The sequence below is a fragment of the Mytilus trossulus genome, chromosome 3 (genome assembly GCF_036588685.1).
Source record: "Mytilus trossulus isolate FHL-02 chromosome 3, PNRI_Mtr1.1.1.hap1, whole genome shotgun sequence".
NCBI lineage: Eukaryota > Metazoa > Mollusca > Bivalvia > Mytilida > Mytilidae > Mytilus > Mytilus trossulus.
This window is the reverse complement of record NC_086375.1, coordinates 31,667,649-31,689,155: the sequence shown is the minus strand read 5'-3', so window position 1 is coordinate 31,689,155 and position 21,507 is coordinate 31,667,649. Positions and strand designations below refer to the sequence as shown.

Here is a 21,507-nt window from a genome sequence, read left to right as displayed (position 1 = left end):
CAGCCATTTCAAATTAGATCAATTTTTGTTTAAATCAGTTACAACATATTGAATTTTTGAAAGCATTGGACAATTGGTTCACAAGAAATTGCACAGAAATTACTTCATGTACAAATTTCCAATAGATCAAGGACAATAACTCCTGAACCGTAGAGGTTAATATCTTCAATATTGGTTGAAAACCCATGGTAGAAGGATTCATAAGTAATTGAACAGAAACAACATAAAGTTTCATTTTCCAATATATAATAATCAAGGACAATAATTTCTCCAATGTAATAAGTGAAAATAGTCAATATTGAAGTGATTCCCATTTTGTCATTAGTATCAATTATTCTAATTTGAAAAGGCTTGGTTGAATGGTTTATAAATTATAAAACAGAAACTGTTGACAGCTGCCATTCTGATGTACTTCTCCTAAAAATAACTGGATTTTTCAATTGGAAAACCCAGTAGAAAAGCAGATGATGTACATCAAGTAATAAACAGTTCATACTAGGGTCAACATGTGTAGACAAGGAAAATTAAAGGGAAATAACTGTTGCACTTGATCATGAGTATTAAATGAAACAATCATTATTTAAATTTTATTTTTGATTTCTTGAATATTCACACAATAGATTTACATGATAATAATTATTTCATTGTGCAATGAATAATCAATCAACCAAATAATTTGTTTTTTCTACCTCAGAATTAATACGAAGTTACAAAGTAATCATGTCAATGATTTAATTGGCTATTCTTAATACAAATTTAATTATCTTTTATTTCATAAATGATTTTTTTCTAAAATGATGAAATTTCTCAATAAATCAATTAACAGTATGATTAGAAATGGTCCTTTGATCAGTGTATTTGAAATTTAAAAATATATTGCAGTTAATAATTTAGAATACAAAAAATACAATGCAGACATACAGGATTATTTTAAATTAAAATAGATATATTCATATTAATCCCATAGTATGAACACAAAAAAATAGTGAAGTTTAAAAATAAATCAAGTTAACTTTTACATTATATCATGAAATGTAAAACTATACAGTTTTATAGTCCAAAACTATAACTTGGACTGTCACTGGAAAAAGAGGATATGTTTAATTTGATAGGGGCTGACTACAACTGTATTTGTGGATAGGACTACTGGTTTCCTACAAACTAGCTCAGCAATTCTTTGATTTATTTTACCTGCATATCATTTCCAATGCAATTATAACATAACAGACAACTTTTGAGTTTGATGCATTTCTGTCAAAAAATTGGTTTTAGTGAATATCACTTGTATGTTTAGGGGCCTTGTCACTTCTGTTCCCATGTGGAGCAAGATTTTGGAAAACTATGATGCTATATTGCACGATTTATATGGCAAGTTGAATTCTAATAATTGACAATTAGCAATTGTATCATTAGGAAATTGTGTACTACAGAACCTACAGAACAAACATTATTGCTAGTTTATCCTGCATAATGACGATCATTAATACACTAGATGAACGTTAAAAGTGCAGGGATATAGGCAATCCCCTCTTTCTGGTAAATGGCATCATAAAGGCGGGCATAATTGAAGAGTTTTTTCCAGTGATGGATGAATTCCAAAGGGGTCTATTATGTTATGTTTGATTTACTTTTTTAAAGAGTTATCTCCCCTATTTCAAATTATCAACCTAATTTAGGAAAAATTGTATATCATGTTAATATTTTGAAAACATGAATTCTCATCTATTAAACTGGAAATAAATCTTATACTGGCCCCTCCCCTTATAAACCTGTGTCTGTTTGATTACATTTTGTACTTTAAAGTTTGGGAGGTAAACAATTACTGTTTGAATATCAAATTAAAGTTAAAAGAAGAGTTATACGGGGGAACTTGAATGAATTTTGGAATGTACGATAAATAATATTCAAAATGAAAAATGAATATATCAAAAGGTGACTTAAATTTGGATTTCTGTAAGCAATATACAATACAATTATGATACTTTGTATGATTACAAATCTGTGTGATATGGCCATTATCTGAACTGTATCTCTCACTTCCTGCAGTGAACCTCTGTATGATGACAGCAAGCTGATGTTGCATTGGTTACTTTCATATCTTGGATTTACGACCTGGTCCTGCAACTGGTGTATCCCTTTCATCCCATACTGGTACCCCATCACATGCACATATTCTTTTGGTATTCTGGAATAATCCTGCTGATCTAGCTACTATCCCACATAGTAACCTACAATAATAAAATCATCACCTTTTATACATTATATCTACAATACATCAGATTTTACTTTATCATCCAAAAATATTGAAAATTGAATTTTATAAAGTTACTTTATCAGAATGAACTAAAGGTTATATAGTTGGGTTATATAAATATATATACATCAGTTCACCATTTCCAAATCAAAAGCAGTTGCCAATACAGAAATTTTCATGAGTGGAGACCCACTGACTGCTGAAGAGGGTACCCGCCCCAGTCATGCTTCAGTGATTCCCTATATAATAAACCAAATTTTTTCCCCAAAAAGGGGGGCTGGTCCCCCTCCCCTGAAAAGGACTATGGGTAATTTCCATGTTCCTAACCAAAATATAAATAACTTCAATTCATTAGTTGAATATTCATTGATTAGGGTGCTTTTAAAAAAAATATTCATGGCTCCCTGAAGATTCTTAAATGGTTAATTCAATTAAGAGAGCTAGACAACAACAAAAGATAATTTCTTAACGCATCTAAATTCATCATACAGTCTTAGAAATTTGGTTATCTGTCTCAAAATTGAATCAACAAAGATCTTCCAATACATGTAATATGATATTCCCTAAAAGGACAGCAACATCATAAACAGTTGAGGAAAACATAATCTTACACAACACCATAGTAAATTGGTTCAGAATTTCAAACAGAAAAAGCTAAAGAAACATCTAAGCCTCATTTCTAGCTAGTTATATAAACAAACCACCATTCATCACAAAAAAAATTGCCTGCAGAAAGTATATACCAGTAATCTTATTATACACAAAAATTTCAAAAGATATCCAACCCTTCACAAAATTCTTTCCATCTTATTCTACCTTTGATCTGTAGACAGGCAATGGCGGATCCTGAAAATGTCATAAGGGGGAGGGGCACTGACTGCCTCAGAGGCCAGAGGTCCCCTCCAGTCAAGCTTCAGTAATACCCTATCAAATCCACCAAATTTTTTTGCGCACTAAAAAACCCTCTAAATCCACCTCTGGACAGTGTCTGATTATAAGTGATATATGAGATATACCTAACGCATCCGAAATTAACAAGAACCTTTACCTATTGTCTGTTGTCTGTGCCTGGTCATGTAACACACAAGATCTACCAATGATGTCCCAAACTTTAAAATTGTTATTAGTTACTCGGAATTCTGCCCTCCCTGCTATAGATGTGATTTCACCAATCTCTCCAACAGGCTTTAAGAAAATTACATTTATAATTAACCAATTTTAAACATAATAAAAATAAATGGTATTGATATCCATTTTTCTTTCCTAAAAATTATATGATGTCATTCTTATTACATATTTTCCAATATTTCTTCTGAATCAATCTTTATACCTTACACACAAATATTATGTATCAATATAGCCTCAAGATTCTATTGATCATAAAGTCATTATTTTTTTGTTTAAATATTTTGCCTTGTTGTAGCCTTTTTTTAAACTAAAATATGGTATGGTTTTTTTTAAACTAAAATATGGTATGGTTTATGCTCATAGTTGAAGAATGTATGGCTACCAAAAGGATTGTTTGATGAAAAAAACAAAAAAACATCGAAAGTTTGAAAATTTACTGTCTATACCTTTGAACATACCTTGTTTAAAGATTTCCCAAGAATGTTTGAACATACCTTGTTTAAAGATTTCCCAAGAATGTCACCACAACTATAAAAAAATAAATAACTAGAACTTTTTAAATTTACAAATTACAAAAATAAATAATTCTTATAAAATATTCTAACTATACCAGATCAATATAAAAAAAGACAACAGTTCCCTGACAAAAATCAGTACACGCACAGCAAAAAACACACAAATGGAAAAAGGCTATTATTAAGCTAAATCATGTTAACATAAAAGTTGTTGTTTATTGCTGTAAACATATTTGTGTTTTTTGTTCATTATTTTGTACATAAATCAGGCAGTTAGTTTTCCATTTGATTGGATTTTTGTGTATTTTTCCTTTTATCTTTTTTTGTGATAATTTTTCATATCATGCTTCTCAATTGAAACAGAAAATTATTGCTGGAAACTTAGGGGGCACATGCCTCTGACAAGTGACAATGAAAACAGCAACTTCATAGGCAAAATAGCGATAAGCAGATGATTAAATAGTCTTTCAAAACCAAGGAAGTTTCTCTGCCACATCTTCAATGAGATTGTAGCTGAGAAACACCCTTTTGTTGAAAAATCCTCAATTTTATCTAAAATCATAGTTTTTCTGATAAAATCTTAAATATGACAACCAGCTGAGATGTTTCCAAACTCATAAATGTAGATATCTGATTAAATCTCACCTAACACAACCAGCTGAGATGTCTCCAAACTCATTTAGATATCTGATTTAATCTCACCTATTTCAATCAACTAAGATGTTTCCAAACTCATGTAGATATCAGATTTTAAAAATCTCACCTATTACAACCAGATGAGATTTCTCTAAACTCATGTAGATATCTGATAAAATCTCACCTATTTCAATCGACTAAGATGTTTTCAAACTCATGTAGATATCAGATTTTAAAAATCTCACCTATTACAACCAGATGAGATGTCGCCAAACTCATGTAACTATCTGATAAAATCTCATATATTCGACCAGCTGAAATGTCTCCTAACTCGGTAAATATCTGAAAAAATCTCACCTATTACAACCAGCTGAGATATCTCCAAATTCATGTAGATAAACCCCATACTTTCCTGGTAATAAACCATCTAATGTTCCATCTACTACACAGGTGGCATCATCTACCTGTACAAATCGTACTACTCCCTTTACTTTACTATCTAACCCTGTATCCATCAGAGCAACTGCAGCACCAAGGTTGGGTTTACCTGTAATAAAATCAAGAAGCTGCAGGTAATGTCTAGCTAAAAGTAAAGTACAGGTAACAAAAATACCAAACTCTGAGATAATTCAAAAGGGAAAGTCCCTAATCAAATGGCAAATTCAAAAGCTCAAACACATCAAACCAATGGATAACAACTGTAATATTCTTGACTTGCTACAGGCATTTTCTTAGACAATGCTGAATTAAACCTGATTAATTAGCTAGCTAAACATCTCATTTGTATGACAGTCACATAAATTCAATTATACTGACAACAAAGTGTGACCTAAACAGACAGACATAACATTGCCACTTTCCCTTATTTTGAATTAAAAATTTGTTATTCTAACAAACCAACTCTATTATTACAACAAATGGAAGTTTTTAACAACCTCGAATGGCTATACAACCCTTGCACATTCTGTTCTGTTATTAGAATGGTATTTCACTTGACCCATACCGGCATATTTTATTTTTTGTTATTGTGAATATTTAAAGTTAGTATCTTGAAATGTAGCATAAAAAGATAGTATCAAAAAGCAAAATGTATAAAACATTGTTGCTTTCAATGTCTTCAAGACAAAAAAGGTTACTCAAACACACTCTCTTCAATGAGACTATTATCTATTTATAGGATATTTTTCCCAAAGATTAAAATTGATGAATTAATAAGAAACTATAAATAAAGTTCACTTTTAAAGCCTTATAAACAATTCAAATAAAGAACTGTATTCAACATGGCCATTTTTACCTTCTTTATTCATGATTTCAAATTCAATTAAATAACAGTCTCACTTCACATTACTTCTTACACTTTCTTACTTTACATTATTGTAGTTAGTGTTAACTATACTCAGCTTATCAAGAAAAATTCACATTATTCTGACTCCGAGCGGAGTTAAATGTAAAGTATAAATGGAGGGGCTTTGATTTTTCCGTTTATTTCCTCATACATGTTAATATATCTTTTAGTTTGCCTTTCAGTTGTATTGTATTTAACAATTGCTTTTTTAAAATATTAGTAAAGTTATATTTTGTTTTGAATGTAAAGCATGCATTTTATTGCAATATTAGCTACAGATCTTTTTAATTTCAAAATACTGAAAATGTTTACAACGATCATTTCAAGGAAGATAATCCAATTTCAACTATCAAGAACTTTGTACACAAAACGCCAATTTTTGAGAATATATCCCAATTCAGAAACCGTTATAGATCTGTGTCTTATACACTTTCGTGCATGCTCAGTCTACGTACTGTCTGCAGAATTTAAAAACTCTATGTTTTAACACTTGCTCAATTTAACTGTAATTTAAGTGCATCTTCTAGTATATTAGAAAGTGAAGGATCAGTGGCTATCAAATCTAGAAACATGGAGTTATAATACATTATGGTTTCATTGCCTTCATCATTTTTGAATATGATGATGTTAACATTTATCTAATCTACAAAATATTTTGGTACAATTACTTGAAGATTAACAATATCAAGGTAAAGAATTTATCATAATATATTTTTTCAGAGTTCTATTTTATAAGCCTTTGTACAGGTCTCAACTGTGAAAAAAACCCATAAATGTCTAGATAAAATTTAAAACCATTCCAGTCCATACTGTGTCGATAATTGTTTACTTTTACAAATTGTGAATAATCTCATTGACACTCATTCCACATCTTCTTATATCTATTTTAATATGAACTAGACTATCAAAACCATAAATGTTTCACTTAAATGATATGTATATAGTGGTGTAGCACAATTGTAGCATTGTAAGTATATGCTTACAAATAATTTTATAAATCATTTTTTGTGCTTATAGGGGGGTGGCACCCTACTCCAAATAATTATGATGTCTGGCAAGGCTGTTTTTATTTTTTTCTGGAACACCTTCCTACAACTTTTCCAATAGCTATGCCACTGTTATAGATATAAGGGTCCTCTTCCACTAAAAATCCCCCATGTAGATTTTGTAAAGTTGGCAATTATCAACTTACCAGTTAACCCTCCATAGCCCATCAACACACCCCTCTGTCCTGATGTTTCTATGATATTATTGACTTGTGTGGAACTTAGGTTTGACTGTACAACCAATGAGTTTGATCCAGACTCTATAGAAACTGACTGGATACCTGTTTAAGAAAAGAAAAAAGCAGTTTTAACCATCACATGCTAATTTTGTTCACTTATTTATCTATTTTATTCTATTCATATTCTATTATGTTGGTACTTTATTAGTTTTTCAGTTGTATCTGTATATGTACACTTCTAAATATGGATGGATACGTCACAGATTCCTTTCGGCTATTGGGTAAAGGTTGTGGAACAAGATAATCAGGAGACAAATCACAGGGGTTCTCAACCTACAAGAAGTGCATCCCTGGTATGGGTCACTTTTTAAGTATGTCATTGTTAAAAATATAAATGGAGTACAATTTCACGGAAGTAGTATACCAAAGGGTAGTCATTTATATTTAAATGGGTTATAAATTACATAAATTCTAATCATCTGATAAGATTTCTTAACATCTTTACTTGCTGAAACTGTTATTGACGCAAATTGATTCTCATCTAATTAAGAATTTATGACTGCTAGCTGAGAAATATATAACATGTATAAAAGAGTTAAAATTCTGCAATGAAGCATATGTATGGATCTGGATTTAGCTAAACAATAATATAGAATATAAAAAACATAGGATATGGGTATCCATCCATGACAAAAAATCAGTACATGCACACCAAAAAACACACAAAAAGAAAATAAACAGGGTATTTATTGCTGATCTTCATCTCAAAGTCACAGTAACACAAAGCCAACAAAATAAAAAAAAAAAAAAAAAATCAAGCAGGCATGGAACAGATGTCTTTAAAACCTAATTTTCATTTGTAGTCCCCTGTTGTTTTTTTTGTTTTTTTTATTCAAACAGTTTTTAAAGAGATTTGGTTAAAACTATATAGATAGTGATCCAAATATTGTGACGATATGAAATGGTGCCATAAAATTACCATCTTTTCCATCGAGTGCTTTCTTTGCCTTGTGAGGACAGCCCTCCACAGCAAACTCCATCTAAAAAATAAAATTGGATGTCATTTGAAGGTTTTTAGATTATAAAACTGACCTTTTAGGTTACCATTTGAAATTGTGGTGGTGATTTTTCAGTGAATTCCAGTGATTGTGGGTGATTAACTCTGAAATATCATTTGGTATTATACATCATTGTGAAAGATCAGCAGTCAGATTTTTTTCACAGAAATTCACTTCATACCGGCAATTAAGTTTTACTTGATTGAATCACCTCGTGTCTTGTTTTTTTGTTTTGTGTTCTACAAACTTTTGTAGAAAAGTCTAGCTCTATAATCCAGAAAATGTATGCTTAGATTTAAATCTTAATGCTAGATTTGACGTATATTCCTACTTTGTAAATCACAATGTTGTACCAGAAATGTTGTTGAAGGCTACAAAAACTAGTAAACCCTGCCAAACTCTTTATTTGTCTGTCCCAAGCTGTGTGTAGCTGTCTTGTTATATTATACATTTGTATTTGTTTTTCATTCATTTTTCTCTCTTTGATGACAAACATGATGTGTGCTATAATTGTTAACTTTTTATACATTGTGACTTGAATGGAGAGTTTTCTCATACACCTTATCGCTATTTATTTTTGCTGGATTTCACACAGGTTCCCGTAAAATGTTGACGTCATAAAACAAAATATCAGACGCCACAATGGAAAAGTGATTGTTGTTGGCGTCAAAAGTTCAAGCAGCAGGGTCAGCCGGGATTAGCGATAAGGTGTATTGGCCCCCATACCCTATCTTCTTATTAATATTGTTCAAATAACATGAATAAATATAAATTAATGTACTTCTTTTTGTAATTTTTTTTGCTGGACATTTTCCTGAAAAGTGTAATTCCAAAAATCCAAAATACTTTCTTGACATCATAAAAGGTTACATTGTATTTCTTGAATCCTGTCTTTTTCTTGTGAAAAATTTACTAATTAGAAGGTGTGACTGTATCAAGGCGAGCACTGTCGGAAAAGTTTTCAGGATCATCATCCTAAAGGGTAGTTTTGAAATAATCTAAATCCAAAAGTCAAATGAAAGTTCATAATCTCAATAGCCGTACGACTAAAGGGAGGACGACCATCTAGATTTTAATTCCACTATTTTTTTTGGCAGAAAATAACATCAAACTTGTACACATGGCATTTGGCTCACCATGTGTTGGAAGTGACAATGCCTACATTTTTGTCACCGGGAGATGGAAGTCTCATGACAGATTCAACTAACAAGAGTATCTTGCAACCAGCGTATTATTTGGAGTAGGTGTGTGCCAATAACTTTATTAAGTAGGACAGGAACTTCTTCATAATCCTTCAGCAGGACCTATCATTAATTGACCTTTGTTTATTTAGGAGTTTGTCTTGTTCTATCCACAGGGGCGAGTATCATAGATATTTTGAGGCGGAAATATATGCCATTGCCAGTGGACTGGTGCAGTATAAATTGTGTTAATACTAATAGCGGAGGCATAACAGTCGACTGGCATATTATATTTCTGCCCCAAAACATCTATGATATGTGCCTGTGTTCCAACTTAAGTTTGTTGTGTATAAATGTATTCTTTTTTGTCATTAACTATTGTCCTTTTCTCAGGCTAAAGTATATTTTTTTTATTGTTCCTTCAGGAGCAGCTCATCATTTTTACCTCCCCCTTTTTTCTATTAACTAATTTACAGTAAATATTAGCAAAAAAACAACTGTTCTTTTTAATTTCAAGTCTTCTTTTAGTCGACATGTATATTCTTACAGTGCAGTTTACTGACATAGTTCAAAATATAGTATTATGTATGATTTATGTCACTTCTGTTGTTAGTCCTTTTTCTGAGTTGTCTGCCACTTGTTGATCTTTTTCGGAAGCTTTCTAGACTTTTCACTGTGTTTTGTGAAGTGTCACGTGGTGTTTTTTACACCCGCTTTAAATTTTGAAATGTTTGTGATGTTTTGTTTGCAATGTTGGTGAACTTTTTGTAGCTTTAAAGTGTATTTGGGTCAAATATGAATGCTTTACATTATGCAGTTAATGATCATGTCCATATCATAAAGAAAACGGGTGTTCGTAGACAAACCTGACAAGCATTGATTTTTGAAGTTTATTAATTTTTCATGGACGACAGCAAACACGAATTTCTAAATTATATGCATCACACCATGATCCCAACAAATCAAGATCAAAATAAGCAAAACCAATTATTTGTTTTAGATTAAATAACCGTTGTTCTTTAAATTTGTAGGTGTGGTGATTATTGATGGGATCTGACGACCCATCCCCCTTTTTTTAACTGACATGCATTTAGATTTTTCCTTGCATCCTTATTGAATATTGCAGTAATGTCAATGATAGGCTCTGTATGAAAAGTGATCATTTAACTTGTGGGCATATCAAAAGATTATGACAGTGGACTGTAAACACAAGTTGACATTTTAATGTAAAATCAAGTCTGATGTGCGCCATTTTCATGTTCATATAATCATATGTATGTTTTGTTTTATTTGTTGTTATGTCGGTTTTAAAAGCTCTTCAGAGCTTATGATCGGTCTCACTAATTAGCGACAACAAGAATTTTAGCGACAACAAGCGTCAACAAGCGACAACAAGAAATATTTTAGCGACAACAAGCGACAATAAGCTATTTAGTGACAAGAAAACATAGGATTAATTATTGCAATAAATATTAAAAGAATATGCAAAAGAAAACGATTTAGTGACAAGAAAGTTAATTTGATAGAAAAAATGAAATATTATTTACATATTTATTTTATCATCTATTATGTATAACAGCCAGTATTACGTTTAATTATTGTATTGTGAGATCACTTTTCCTTACACTCCATATATATCTCCATTCGTTTATTTATACTTTGACTTTGATGAAAACAGATACATACATTATCTTATACATATAGTCTTCATATTTAAAAATAAAAAAAAGAAGCTCAATCTATTTCTTCTACACAAATGTTTAATATCTTCATCTACCAATATACTAATATAAACTTCACAAACTTTTTCTTCCTCACAAATGTTTCATTTCTTCATCTATCTATATAATAAAACATTTTAATTAGACATCTGCTCTTAAATTAAAAAAAAAACAACATTACATACAAATTTCTTTATGTCTAATAAAAAAGAATGTTTTCTTGTCGCTAAATAGTCTTCTTGTCGCTTGTTGTCGCTAAAAATAATTCTTGTTGTCGCTTGTTGTCGCTTGTTGACGCTTGTTGTCGCTTCTTGACGCTTGTTGTTGCTAATTAGTGAGACCCCTTATGATTGTAATTGCTTGCTTATACCGAATCTAAATAAAGCTTTATGTCTTATGTCTTATGTCATGTTTTTCACAATACTTTATACACATTGAAGACACTCAGAATTGCGATCCATACATTTTTTAAGGGCCTAATGTCAGAGTTCAAAATTGATTGTTATTCAAAGGACATCAAATGAAAGTTAGTCACATTCATGACATTAATCATTATTGTAAACTTTAAGTTATAACTTTTTAAATTGAAAATCATATACCATGCAAGTACATATATGTCCCTATCAAAAAGACGTAAAACTTGTATGTCCATCATTAAAAACATCTAAGACTAAGTAAAGTTTTGATAAAGTAGTAAAAGTATTACCACTTATTTGTACCAATTACATGTATGTACTATCTAAGGAATGACTAATATTTTTTCTGTCTATGAAGATATAACATCATAAATGTGGTGCACACTGAATAACCTAAATAGTGGGTGATGTTAAAGGGTGCACCACAGTTTTTATGTTATTTCGAATAGACAGAAAAATATTAGTCATTTCTTATAATTTAATTCTTAATTTCATTTTAAACCGGTATAAATCATAATGACATCACGGTTTCATGACAAAATTATGTCTTTTGGCTGATAAACAAAACAATGTCAGCCAATCAGATGACGTGTTACATCCAAAATTAAATTTTATTAAATTAAACATCAACTTACATGACCTACATTTCAACAACTAAAATAACTAAAAAGATACATGTACATTGTATGCTATAATACTAGTAGGCAACATACATTCATCAGCAATAGACAGGTTTCTATACAATATTTCGAGCTTTATATTGTGTAGTTTACATACATGTATGTCATGTACTAAATTAAATTAGGACACTTTCAATTCAAAAGAATGAAACTTACAATGTTATGTTGCAATAACTTATATTATTCCAGGAATTGATAATTGAAGACATTCTGTGTAAATTTATATACCAAGTATGGTGTTACACTTATATTTTAAAAATGTAATGGTTAAGGGCTACAAAAATCGGATGTTGAAACAAAAATTGGTATGGTAAAATTCCAGTGAATCAAATATTAATGTTTAGACACCTAATTATATATAAGCAATATTAATTTTGACACATTGTACCTTACAAATAATTTTATTTGTATTATAAATAGCTTCTGACATGTCTGATCATCCATCAGATGCAAGAAAATTAGCAAATACATCATGTATAATTTCAGTTGTAAATTGCTTGTAGTTTGATACATGTGTGTGTACAAATGTTTATTTTTCTATTTTTAGAAAAATCATGCCTACCAAGAAGAGGGGAAAAGCTGATTTGAGTATATCACAGCTGATCTGTAAGTATTATTTCTGTCTACAATTTGTCTTTTCACGATCTTAAGCCTTTCTGTTTACTAGTAAGCTTTTTAGGAATGAAAACCAAGATTGAAGATGGTGTCATTTCAGTTAACAACATCTTCAACAATTTGGATAATCATTAATATTGCATAATTTCATTTTCATTTTGGTGTACTACATGTACATGTATATATAGCTAACAGAAAATAAATTATCCAAAGCCCTTTAGACTCTGTAAAGGTGAATTTGAATTTGTATATATTCATTATGTATAGCTACATGTTATTTGTATATATATTTTGATTTGTATAGCTAATTTGTATGGCTTACATGTTTTTGTCTATAAATAATTTATTTTATTAATATCTCATCCAAGATACATATTAAAATGTACAGTCATATAAGCATGTATTGAACTACAATTTATATTAAACTGTCATGTTGCATTGTTGATTGCTTATTGTATTGTCACACAATGATTAATAATTTGTAACCATTTCAAGGAGATAGTGTCATACTGAGCCTGTCTGAGACAGTTTGTTTAATTTGTAAAGTTTTTAGCATACAATAATGTACATGTATGTCAGTATGTACTCCTAGAATTTTACAATTCTAATGCAATTCGTGTGGAACATTAATTTTAGTTGGACATTGACAAATAAAATTTAAGGGTTAGATTGTAGGTTCTACCAGTCTAACTACATGTAAGGAAAGCCACCAAATCATTTCTAAAATTTTTAAACTAAAAAAGTCATTTGTGCCTCAAAATCTCTGTCTTGTCAATGTTTAAACCTATTCAAAACATATCAAAGGTATAATTAAGTCCTGTGTTTATGTTTGACATTGGGTATAGTATGCATATATCATATAGTATGACATCACAAATTGTAGATGCTAAAGACGATATTGATGTTTTGCTGACTTTTTCATTGATGGCATTTTAAAGCCGAAATATTTACTAAAATAGAAGTTATTTTGAATGTGGCATTAAAAAGGAAATAACTGTATTGTATTTTAAACTTGACCTTTTGCAAAACTAGATTTTTTCTGTCAAGAATATCTGATTACTAGCTCTGCTAAGTGCCCCTAAACAGTAAAATCTACATTTTACAAGGGCCAAGCTTAAAATACATTACAGTTCTTTCCTAAACAGTAAAAAGTACATATTTTCTGTAACATGGCAAATATTTTACAGCTCCAAAAGCCTACACTGAAAGTAAGTTGCTTTTCGTTTGTTTGTTTTTTTTGCAGTTAGTTAATTGTTTGTTAAATTTTTATATGCATGTACATGTATGAAATTTGACATGGATCATTGGTATCAATTTACCATTGTACACATTTAGCTCATGAAACAACAAAACAGAAAAATTGTAAGTAAATTTTTAAAGTATAATATAAATAAAGTAAAGACAATTTTTTTTACTCTCAATATCTTTCATAATTTTTTGCTGGACATTAATAATTATTAGAAATATCAAAATTTGTATCTCAGGCTCAGAAGAACAATGAAAATCATTTTGTGTTTGTAAAATTTTGTGAAACTTTAAACATTTCATGAACTTACTGTCAAATCAGCTTTTGAATATTATGATTAGATACTAGTACTTTTATCATGTTAGTGTACACCATCTGACATTCAAATTGATTCAATTGAAAAGTGTTCTTCAATCAAATTCTTACCAATCATTACAGATTGACTGATTTGACAAGGAAAGTATGATTGAGTTCACCCTAATAAGAAGATGAATTTGTATGTTTATAATTTATTTAAACTTTACCATGATATGGTAAAAATTTTAAAATGTTTTCCTTGGTTTGATAGATTTAGCCAATAGTGAAAGGATCAAAAGAAATTTTTGCCAGATCCAAGGTTTGCCTACGATTGTGTTACAAAATGAAAATTGTTTTAGCCTTTGCAAATAACATATCAAAATTTTCTGGCCTGTTAACATTTTGTTGTAGGAAAATATGGCAACAATAAGATTATAAACCTATTTCTGGGTGAAATATAAAGATCCATTAAACATCAATAAGGTGCACATGACTTGAACTATGAACCCCATGAAGAATACATACATGTGCATGCAAATTGTTATTCTAATTGTTCATTTTGTAGGATTTACTTTTGCAATGTTCTCACGATCATCATCCATTAAAATCCAAGACTGGTTTACTGAGGGTATCATGCATGTAAATTTAATTGATTGTAGTAAATCGTTGATAAATACATTGAAAGGCATGGAGCCAACTTTAAGTTAAAAAAAAAGAAGGCCAAATATGGTACGAAGTTGATGAGCTTTGAGGACCAAAATTCCCAAGAGTGTTCCTGATACAGGGAAATCCTTAAAAGCCAGTCTAATGCATGAAATTCATAAAGTGGTTGTGCAGAACTTAAAACTTAATAATAATAAAAATAAAATAAAAAAAAAATAAATAAAAGCAGAATGCATAATAGCAGAATCTATCCTTTATTGATAGGAATCACTGCAATTTCTAGAAATGATGTTTAATTAACAGGTCACAGGGTTAACAAAGTTCTTTAAATGACAGAGGTCACACAAGGGAAAATAGTTGGATTGTTTCAATAAGTGGGACTGGAAATTTAAAAAAAGATTTCCTTATTTATTTTGAAATAAGTAACCTCTGTATCAGTTTACAAAATCTTAAGTGATACAAGTGTCATTAAGGCCCTGAATTGGGAGAACAAATAAATAGTTACAATATATTATTATAACAAGGTATGGTAATACTAGACCAACTGAATGCTAAATTTTTAGTTTAGTCTAGGTGGCCGAGTGCTCTTGAGGGCTGGACACAGTACAGAGGATGTTGTCTCAATATCCCAACAGCATGAATTTTGGAATCCGGATAAGGGAAAACAAAAATTTGCTTTTGTAAATTTACAGATTTAAACATTTTTGTTATATAAATATATATATGATGATATATATATATGTGCACAAATAAGTATAGCAGTATATAAATAGTTTATCTAGGAGGTCTGAAGTGGATCATTTGATGAAGTTTCTGAGAATTTGGAAAAATTGGAAAAAAACACTTCTTATCTGATTAGAAAAAAAAACCCAGGATATTTTCTCTTTGTACAAACAAGAACAAACAAATTGAATTAATATATATATATATTAAACATTTCTTGGTATGAGGCTGTGTAGGGTTAAATTAACTAAAAATGTGAGCTTGCTAGATGCAGAAACTGGATTTTGAAAAAGGGGCTCCCCCAAACTAGGCAATGTTTGGAGTGGGACATGTAAAAATAGGACATATTATAGCATACTAGTACCTTTGTTAGTTGCTACTTGATTTTCATTAATTTATAATAAGACATTAAGGAGATATTGAAATTTATTTTTTGAAAATGCGATGGGTGTATCATGCGCTCATGGCGCAGCTGTTCAGTTTTCATCAGTAAACAGAAGAATCATAGTGCAGAAGTATAAAGGCATAGGGGTTGCATTTTAAGACTTACCATGCTGAATTGTTTTCAGAAAATGTCCAATTTTCGTTTGTTTCTACAATGAGCTTAACCCTGCTGCTGAAGCATATTGATTCCTTTAAATCTAATGTAGGTGATCACAGGACGGAGTGGTCAGGGTGAGGACATGGTGGTGGGTGGGGGAATTTGCCCCAAAGTTTGTCATCAGGTGCAAAAAACATCAATTTTGCCGATTTTTTGTCCTTTATCTTGCCCCTGAAGACCCAGGGATGCTGGTAAAGGTATCCAGCTGTAGCCTGCATGTAGAGTTGACACCAGTTAACAAATTTACCCAACAGTTGTTTGGTGGGAGTGAATCTGATCTTGGTTCAGCAGTCTACAGAAGGTCATTTGGACCAAAAATATGGAATTTCACTATATTTTTCGATTTTTACCTCAAATGGACCTGAAACCGCAAGTAGTTGTTTCCTATGGGTATTTCAATAATAATTACGATCAGTAGTTATATACCTGGGGGTTTGCACTCTTTTTGCAAGTTTTAGGCCTCTGAACTTCCGGTGTAAGACACAGAAGGGAAGACCACCCACCCCTCCTGAAAACGTGAGTTTCATCCGATTTCAATTTTCTAAGTCCGCAAAAAATGCAATTTATACATGAGAAACATGACTATAGATAGCCTCAGGTTGACTGAACATGCATAACTTTCGAAATAAGTATCATAAAGCTGACTTCTTAAAGTATGGAACGCCATTGGAGCCAAATAACGGTGGTCTGGGTACTCCCGTCATATGAGAGGTACCGCATGGTTAGGGTTAAGACAGAGAGGAGCTGCACCCCTCCTTTTTTTTTAATAGGACACTGAAAGTGTTACCAAGTTTGAACCATAATAAAAAAAAGAATGAATTATTTCCACTTCCTGACTGTTGACCACCCCTGGTTGTTTCCTGTTTGGCTCAAGACAAGTTGATTTTGTCTACAAACATTTTTTTCTTAAAATGTCTTGTACCAAGTCAGGAATATAGTCTGTTTCTATGTATGTTGACATTTGTTCTTGTTGTTGCACTTTAGTGGCTCTGTTCCGTTGTTTTACGCTTATAGTTGATGACAATGTGTTTCCCTCGTATAGTTTGTAACCCGGAATTGTTGTCTCTCTATTGATATATGACTTTTGAACAGTGGTAAACTTCTGTTGCCATTATTTTTTATCAAATTTAACGAGCTCATAATTATGTACTTTATATTTCTATTACTAATACAATGGCAGAACTCTTTTATCAAGTAAAACATATTTTATTAATGAATATACAACTACACAATACAATACGTAAAGCATTAAAACAATCTATTGATTTGTGGATGTGTTTTGTACCATTTGGACAATCTTTTGGTATAAATACTGATATTATTTAACGTCTGCCTATTACTATATGATGATTTCTATTAAATTATGATTTTTAACAGGATTTTTGTGACAAAAATGTCGGATATTGATTTGGGAATGTACGTCTGTCGGTCGGGCAGGCGGGCTGGTGGCAATCAAATGTTTTCCGTGCATTAACTCATGAACCTTAAACCAAAGCTTTTAAAATTTTAATATGTTGTTACTGACAACTAAATGAAGGTCAAGTTCAATAATGGCGATTTTTTTCTCTTACCGTTCAGGAGTTATGGTTCTTGAAAGATTGAAAAATGGAGGTTCCAGTCGTGTCCGTACATTTACGATTTTCACTTTCACCATTCATCAGTAATGGTTCTTGTGATATTGACAGGACACAAATAAATATTAATAAATCAGGTTTGCTGTCGTTGTGACAGCCTCTTGTTGAATGTATTTCTATTTATACTCTGTTATTGAATTAGTAACTTTAATAGAAATGTTGATCTAAATTACATTAACTAAGACAAGACAATCTTGCTGCTGCATCGGTAATTTTAGTTCTATCCCAGTTTGCAGCAAACTGAAAGCCTTTCCTTGCTGTGATTGTATCGCCTATCATCTGAAAACCTATACCAATAAAGAATGATGAATGCATCATAGACAGGACTATATTCTTACTATCTTCAGTAACATTATCATAATACAAACTGTATAAATCATATAACTTCTGTAAGGATTCTTTACATGATGAAGTGGCATGTAGATGGTAGTAACACAGAAAATGCAAGAAATGTGCAAATGGTAAGGAAGGGATCATATTGATTCTTTTCTTCAGTTTTACTTCTGGTGGAATGTATGACCAATTCCTACCCAAAAAAATAAAATCGAGTTTATGAGTTTTTAATAGCATAGGAATTTTTTCTTTTTGCAATAAAGTCCACACAGAGTCCTTGTTCTGAATTAAACAAGTTGCAATATTGTTTTGATAAAATTCTTCATCTTGATGTTTTTTTAAAGCATGATTTATAATAATTATTGATGTATAGTACCTTTTGTGGACATAAAAGAAAGATGCTAACATCAGCCATCCAGGTATTGTTTTTGTTTTTGAAGATAGGACTATCGAAAGTTTACCAAAGATGTGTTTGTACTCATTGTACCTGTGTTTGTTGTTTGATCTTGGTTGAAATTTTGAATCCTGTAATTCCAAATCATCATGTTCTGGTGATAGAAAAAAAGTAAAGATTCTTCTTGCTAAATTTGTCCAACGACAATGATGTAGCATATAGTATAAAAATGGTTTGAGTGTCACTTTCCTAGACACTGGATAGGACTCTTTAATAGTTTGTTGTGTTAATAGGACAGGAATTTCACAATTTAGGCTTGTAAAATCCTTCAAAGTCTCAGAATTTACAAAACAGTCTATTCCTTGTTGATATAAATTTTTGAGGGTGTAAGTCATACTGTGTTTAAGGTCACTATTAAATCTCATATAAAGCAAGTTATTGTCTGGAATGAAATAATGTAATAATGTTGAATATTCTACACAGTATATAAGTCTCTTTAAACAAGCCATGAAACATTGTATGATATTGTCTGGTTTCCAAATGGATGGGTCAGATTCTTCGGATATCCAAAATATCAAGGTCTTCAGGAAATAAGAACACAATAAACCTTTCAAATCTTCATGTTCTTCCACAATTTCTTTCAGCAAGATTTTCAATAAAGCATAACATAATAGCTGAGTATGACTGAAGGAATATATAAGACATTTTTCAGCCACAGAAAAGGATACTCTCCATTCAAGATTTTCCCGTGAGGACCCTTTGCATCCAATTGGAACAAATAATACTCCACAAGATGTTATTTTAGTAATGAGTTCTGGTGAAGGCCATGTTGTACGTGGTCTGCTGACCCAGGATTGTGCTGGTGATATCCATTTATCACATTTAAGGCAAAATGCCAAATCATATTCACCATATTTATCAGATAAACATGGCCCATGAATAGTAGTTAACGGTCCAGGTTGAGGAGAATCACGGTTCATGATGTATGATGAATCAAGTTTATATTTTTCGTTTGAGAGCTTGTTCACCAGACAATCCTGCTCAAACATTTGTTTCATTCTTGAATTAAGAAGATTGCTGTCATCGTGAAAATGAAGGGGAAGACGTAGTTGTGTGAAACATGGATGTGTATTCCCTGTATCCAAAACCAGAGGAATTTTTATGATTCGGACATTAACATCTCTATCTGATTCATAAACTTTAAATAAAGGATCAATAAACATTATATCAAAATCACTGCCTTTTATGTCCAGTCCTTCACCTATACTTCCACTTGTAATTTGTGGCACTTCTGGGAAACCAAGGTCACATACTATCCAAGTTAATCTTCTAACTCTCACATCCTCCTCTGATCCTATCTTCTGACACAGATACTTATAAAAATCAAGTGATAGACTTTTATCTGAGGACATTTTCGGTGATGTCTGTCTTTCTGTAAAATAATCATTTTAATTAATTTTTATTCTATTTTACAATATAGAATACTTTAAATTAAATTCAGAACTTAAAGTGTTTATTTATTATTGATATCAACAATAATGCAAGATTAATAAATGCCATTCCTGTCCATTAGGGCCAACTTTCACAAAAATATAAACTTATTTTAAATTTTGGCAATATCTGTATGGCATGTATCATGAGCATTACCTGAAATTGTTAAATATCTGTCATTTCTTCATTTGATTGACAAATGAAAATATAGTTAGATATACACAGTGACACCAAAATTTATGAAAAGCACAGTATTTCTTCTGGCAAAAATTAAAATGTAAGATTTAATTAGAATTACACAGATGATAATTCCTATGCCTTGTTCACACGTTCCTTTAATTCGAATTGTTTTCGAATCAAATGCTAATCCAATTCCCTAATTGCGTGCACACATTCTTCTTTTTTAATTCTAATTGATTGGAATTGGCTAATTAGCATTAGAAATACGTTTTTGATAATCAGAATTAAAAGTTAAGGTCATTAGGACAGTAAAGCAAATTTGACGCGCATTCCAATTTGAATTAGAATTGACGTTAGGACGTTAAACGTTTTGAATGCAAATTAAACTAATTCGAATTAGTTAATGCCAATCGAATTCAAATTAAGTGTGAACTCAGCACTACATTTAGATTATCATCGATTTTGATCCATTTTGTAATATAACTTTATTTTATTATGTACTTACATTTTTGTTGCATATATTTGCTCTGCCAAAAGTCCAACCAACTTGTAGGTATCCACTTATAGAAGTGATAGCTAATTTGCAGGGACAAGATATCTATATATGCATATATAGACATGACAGAGGAAAGTTCTTGGAATTTGAAAATAATTCACCATCTATTTTTGAAAAACATACAATAGAAAATCTGAAGTTACACAAGTGGAGAAGAGGCCCTGCTTAGGGTTAACAAAGTAGTGAATTATGACATATACAAAATTATGTACCGGTTTATAAATTTTGTATATATATATATCTGTTTTTTTTTTATTGATTTCATGTATATAATGCATGGGCCTTTGCCATGAGATTAAGTTTTAAAGAGGGGAGGGGGCGGAAGGATTTTTGAAAAGTTACAAATCCCCAATATGTTATAAAATTTCAATAAACATGATTAATGAACTGTACAATTTATAGGAATATTTTCATTTGATATATAGAAAGTTTAACAAACACTACCTAATATTGATCATTGAGAAGCTTGATTTCTCTTTATTAATAGTATGTGTAAAAGAAAGTCTCTTAAGACATAAAACTGGGTTTATGATAGCTAAGTATGGTTCATACACACAGTCAAATCCTCTTTCCATACAAAATAAAACTTATTATCTTATAAATCAAATCAAATCA

At 31.0% G+C, this 21,507-nt stretch overlaps 3 protein-coding genes across 6 annotated transcripts in view; 1 reads left to right on the top strand and 2 right to left on the bottom strand.

Annotated features, from left to right (window-relative positions):
• Positions 1-601: 601 nt before the first annotated feature.
• LOC134711243 (copper chaperone for superoxide dismutase-like) lies at positions 602-10,025 on the bottom strand. The gene is made up of 7 exons (XM_063571738.1): positions 9,890-10,025; positions 8,083-8,143; positions 7,071-7,205; positions 4,891-5,080; positions 3,877-3,910; positions 3,303-3,439; positions 602-2,228 (listed from the first exon to the last, which is right to left on the bottom strand). Exons 1-7 carry the CDS (start codon positions 9,905-9,907, stop codon positions 2,093-2,095), a joined length of 711 nt encoding a protein of 236 aa, XP_063427808.1. The 5' UTR covers positions 9,908-10,025; the 3' UTR covers positions 602-2,092.
• Positions 10,014-21,507, top strand: part of LOC134711241 (serine/arginine repetitive matrix protein 2-like) — a 25,437-nt gene continuing 13,943 nt past the window's right edge. Inside the window, exons 1-3 of one of the 4 annotated variants that reach the window (XM_063571733.1) lie at positions 10,014-10,130; positions 12,707-12,765; positions 13,962-13,982. In XM_063571733.1, the coding sequence (XP_063427803.1) occupies positions 12,714-12,765; positions 13,962-13,982 (73 nt within the window). In that variant the 5' untranslated portion in view covers positions 10,014-10,130; positions 12,707-12,713. The remainder of the gene's footprint in view (positions 10,131-12,706; positions 12,766-13,961; positions 13,983-21,507) is intronic. The other 3 variants (XM_063571734.1, XM_063571737.1, XM_063571736.1) reach the window with 3 other exon arrangements.
• Positions 17,509-20,999, bottom strand: LOC134711240 (uncharacterized). Its single transcript, XM_063571732.1, has 2 exons — positions 20,842-20,999; positions 17,509-20,097 (listed from the first exon to the last, which is right to left on the bottom strand). Exon 2 carries the CDS (start codon positions 20,075-20,077, stop codon positions 18,113-18,115), a length of 1,965 nt encoding a protein of 654 aa, XP_063427802.1. The 5' UTR covers positions 20,078-20,097; positions 20,842-20,999; the 3' UTR covers positions 17,509-18,112.

Coding starts and splice junctions, on each gene's coding strand:
- LOC134711243 (XM_063571738.1), bottom strand. Junction 5,081..7,070: donor GGGCTATGGAGGGTTAACTG/GTAAGTTGATAA, acceptor ATTTTATTACAG/GTAAACCCAACCTTGGTGCT. Junction 3,440..3,876: donor TTGGGAAATCTTTAAACAAG/GTATGTTCAAAC, acceptor ATTTTCTTAAAG/CCTGTTGGAGAGATTGGTGA.
- LOC134711240 (XM_063571732.1), bottom strand. CDS start 20,077: ATGTCCTCAGATAAAAGTCTATCACTTGATTTTTATAAGTATCTGTGT.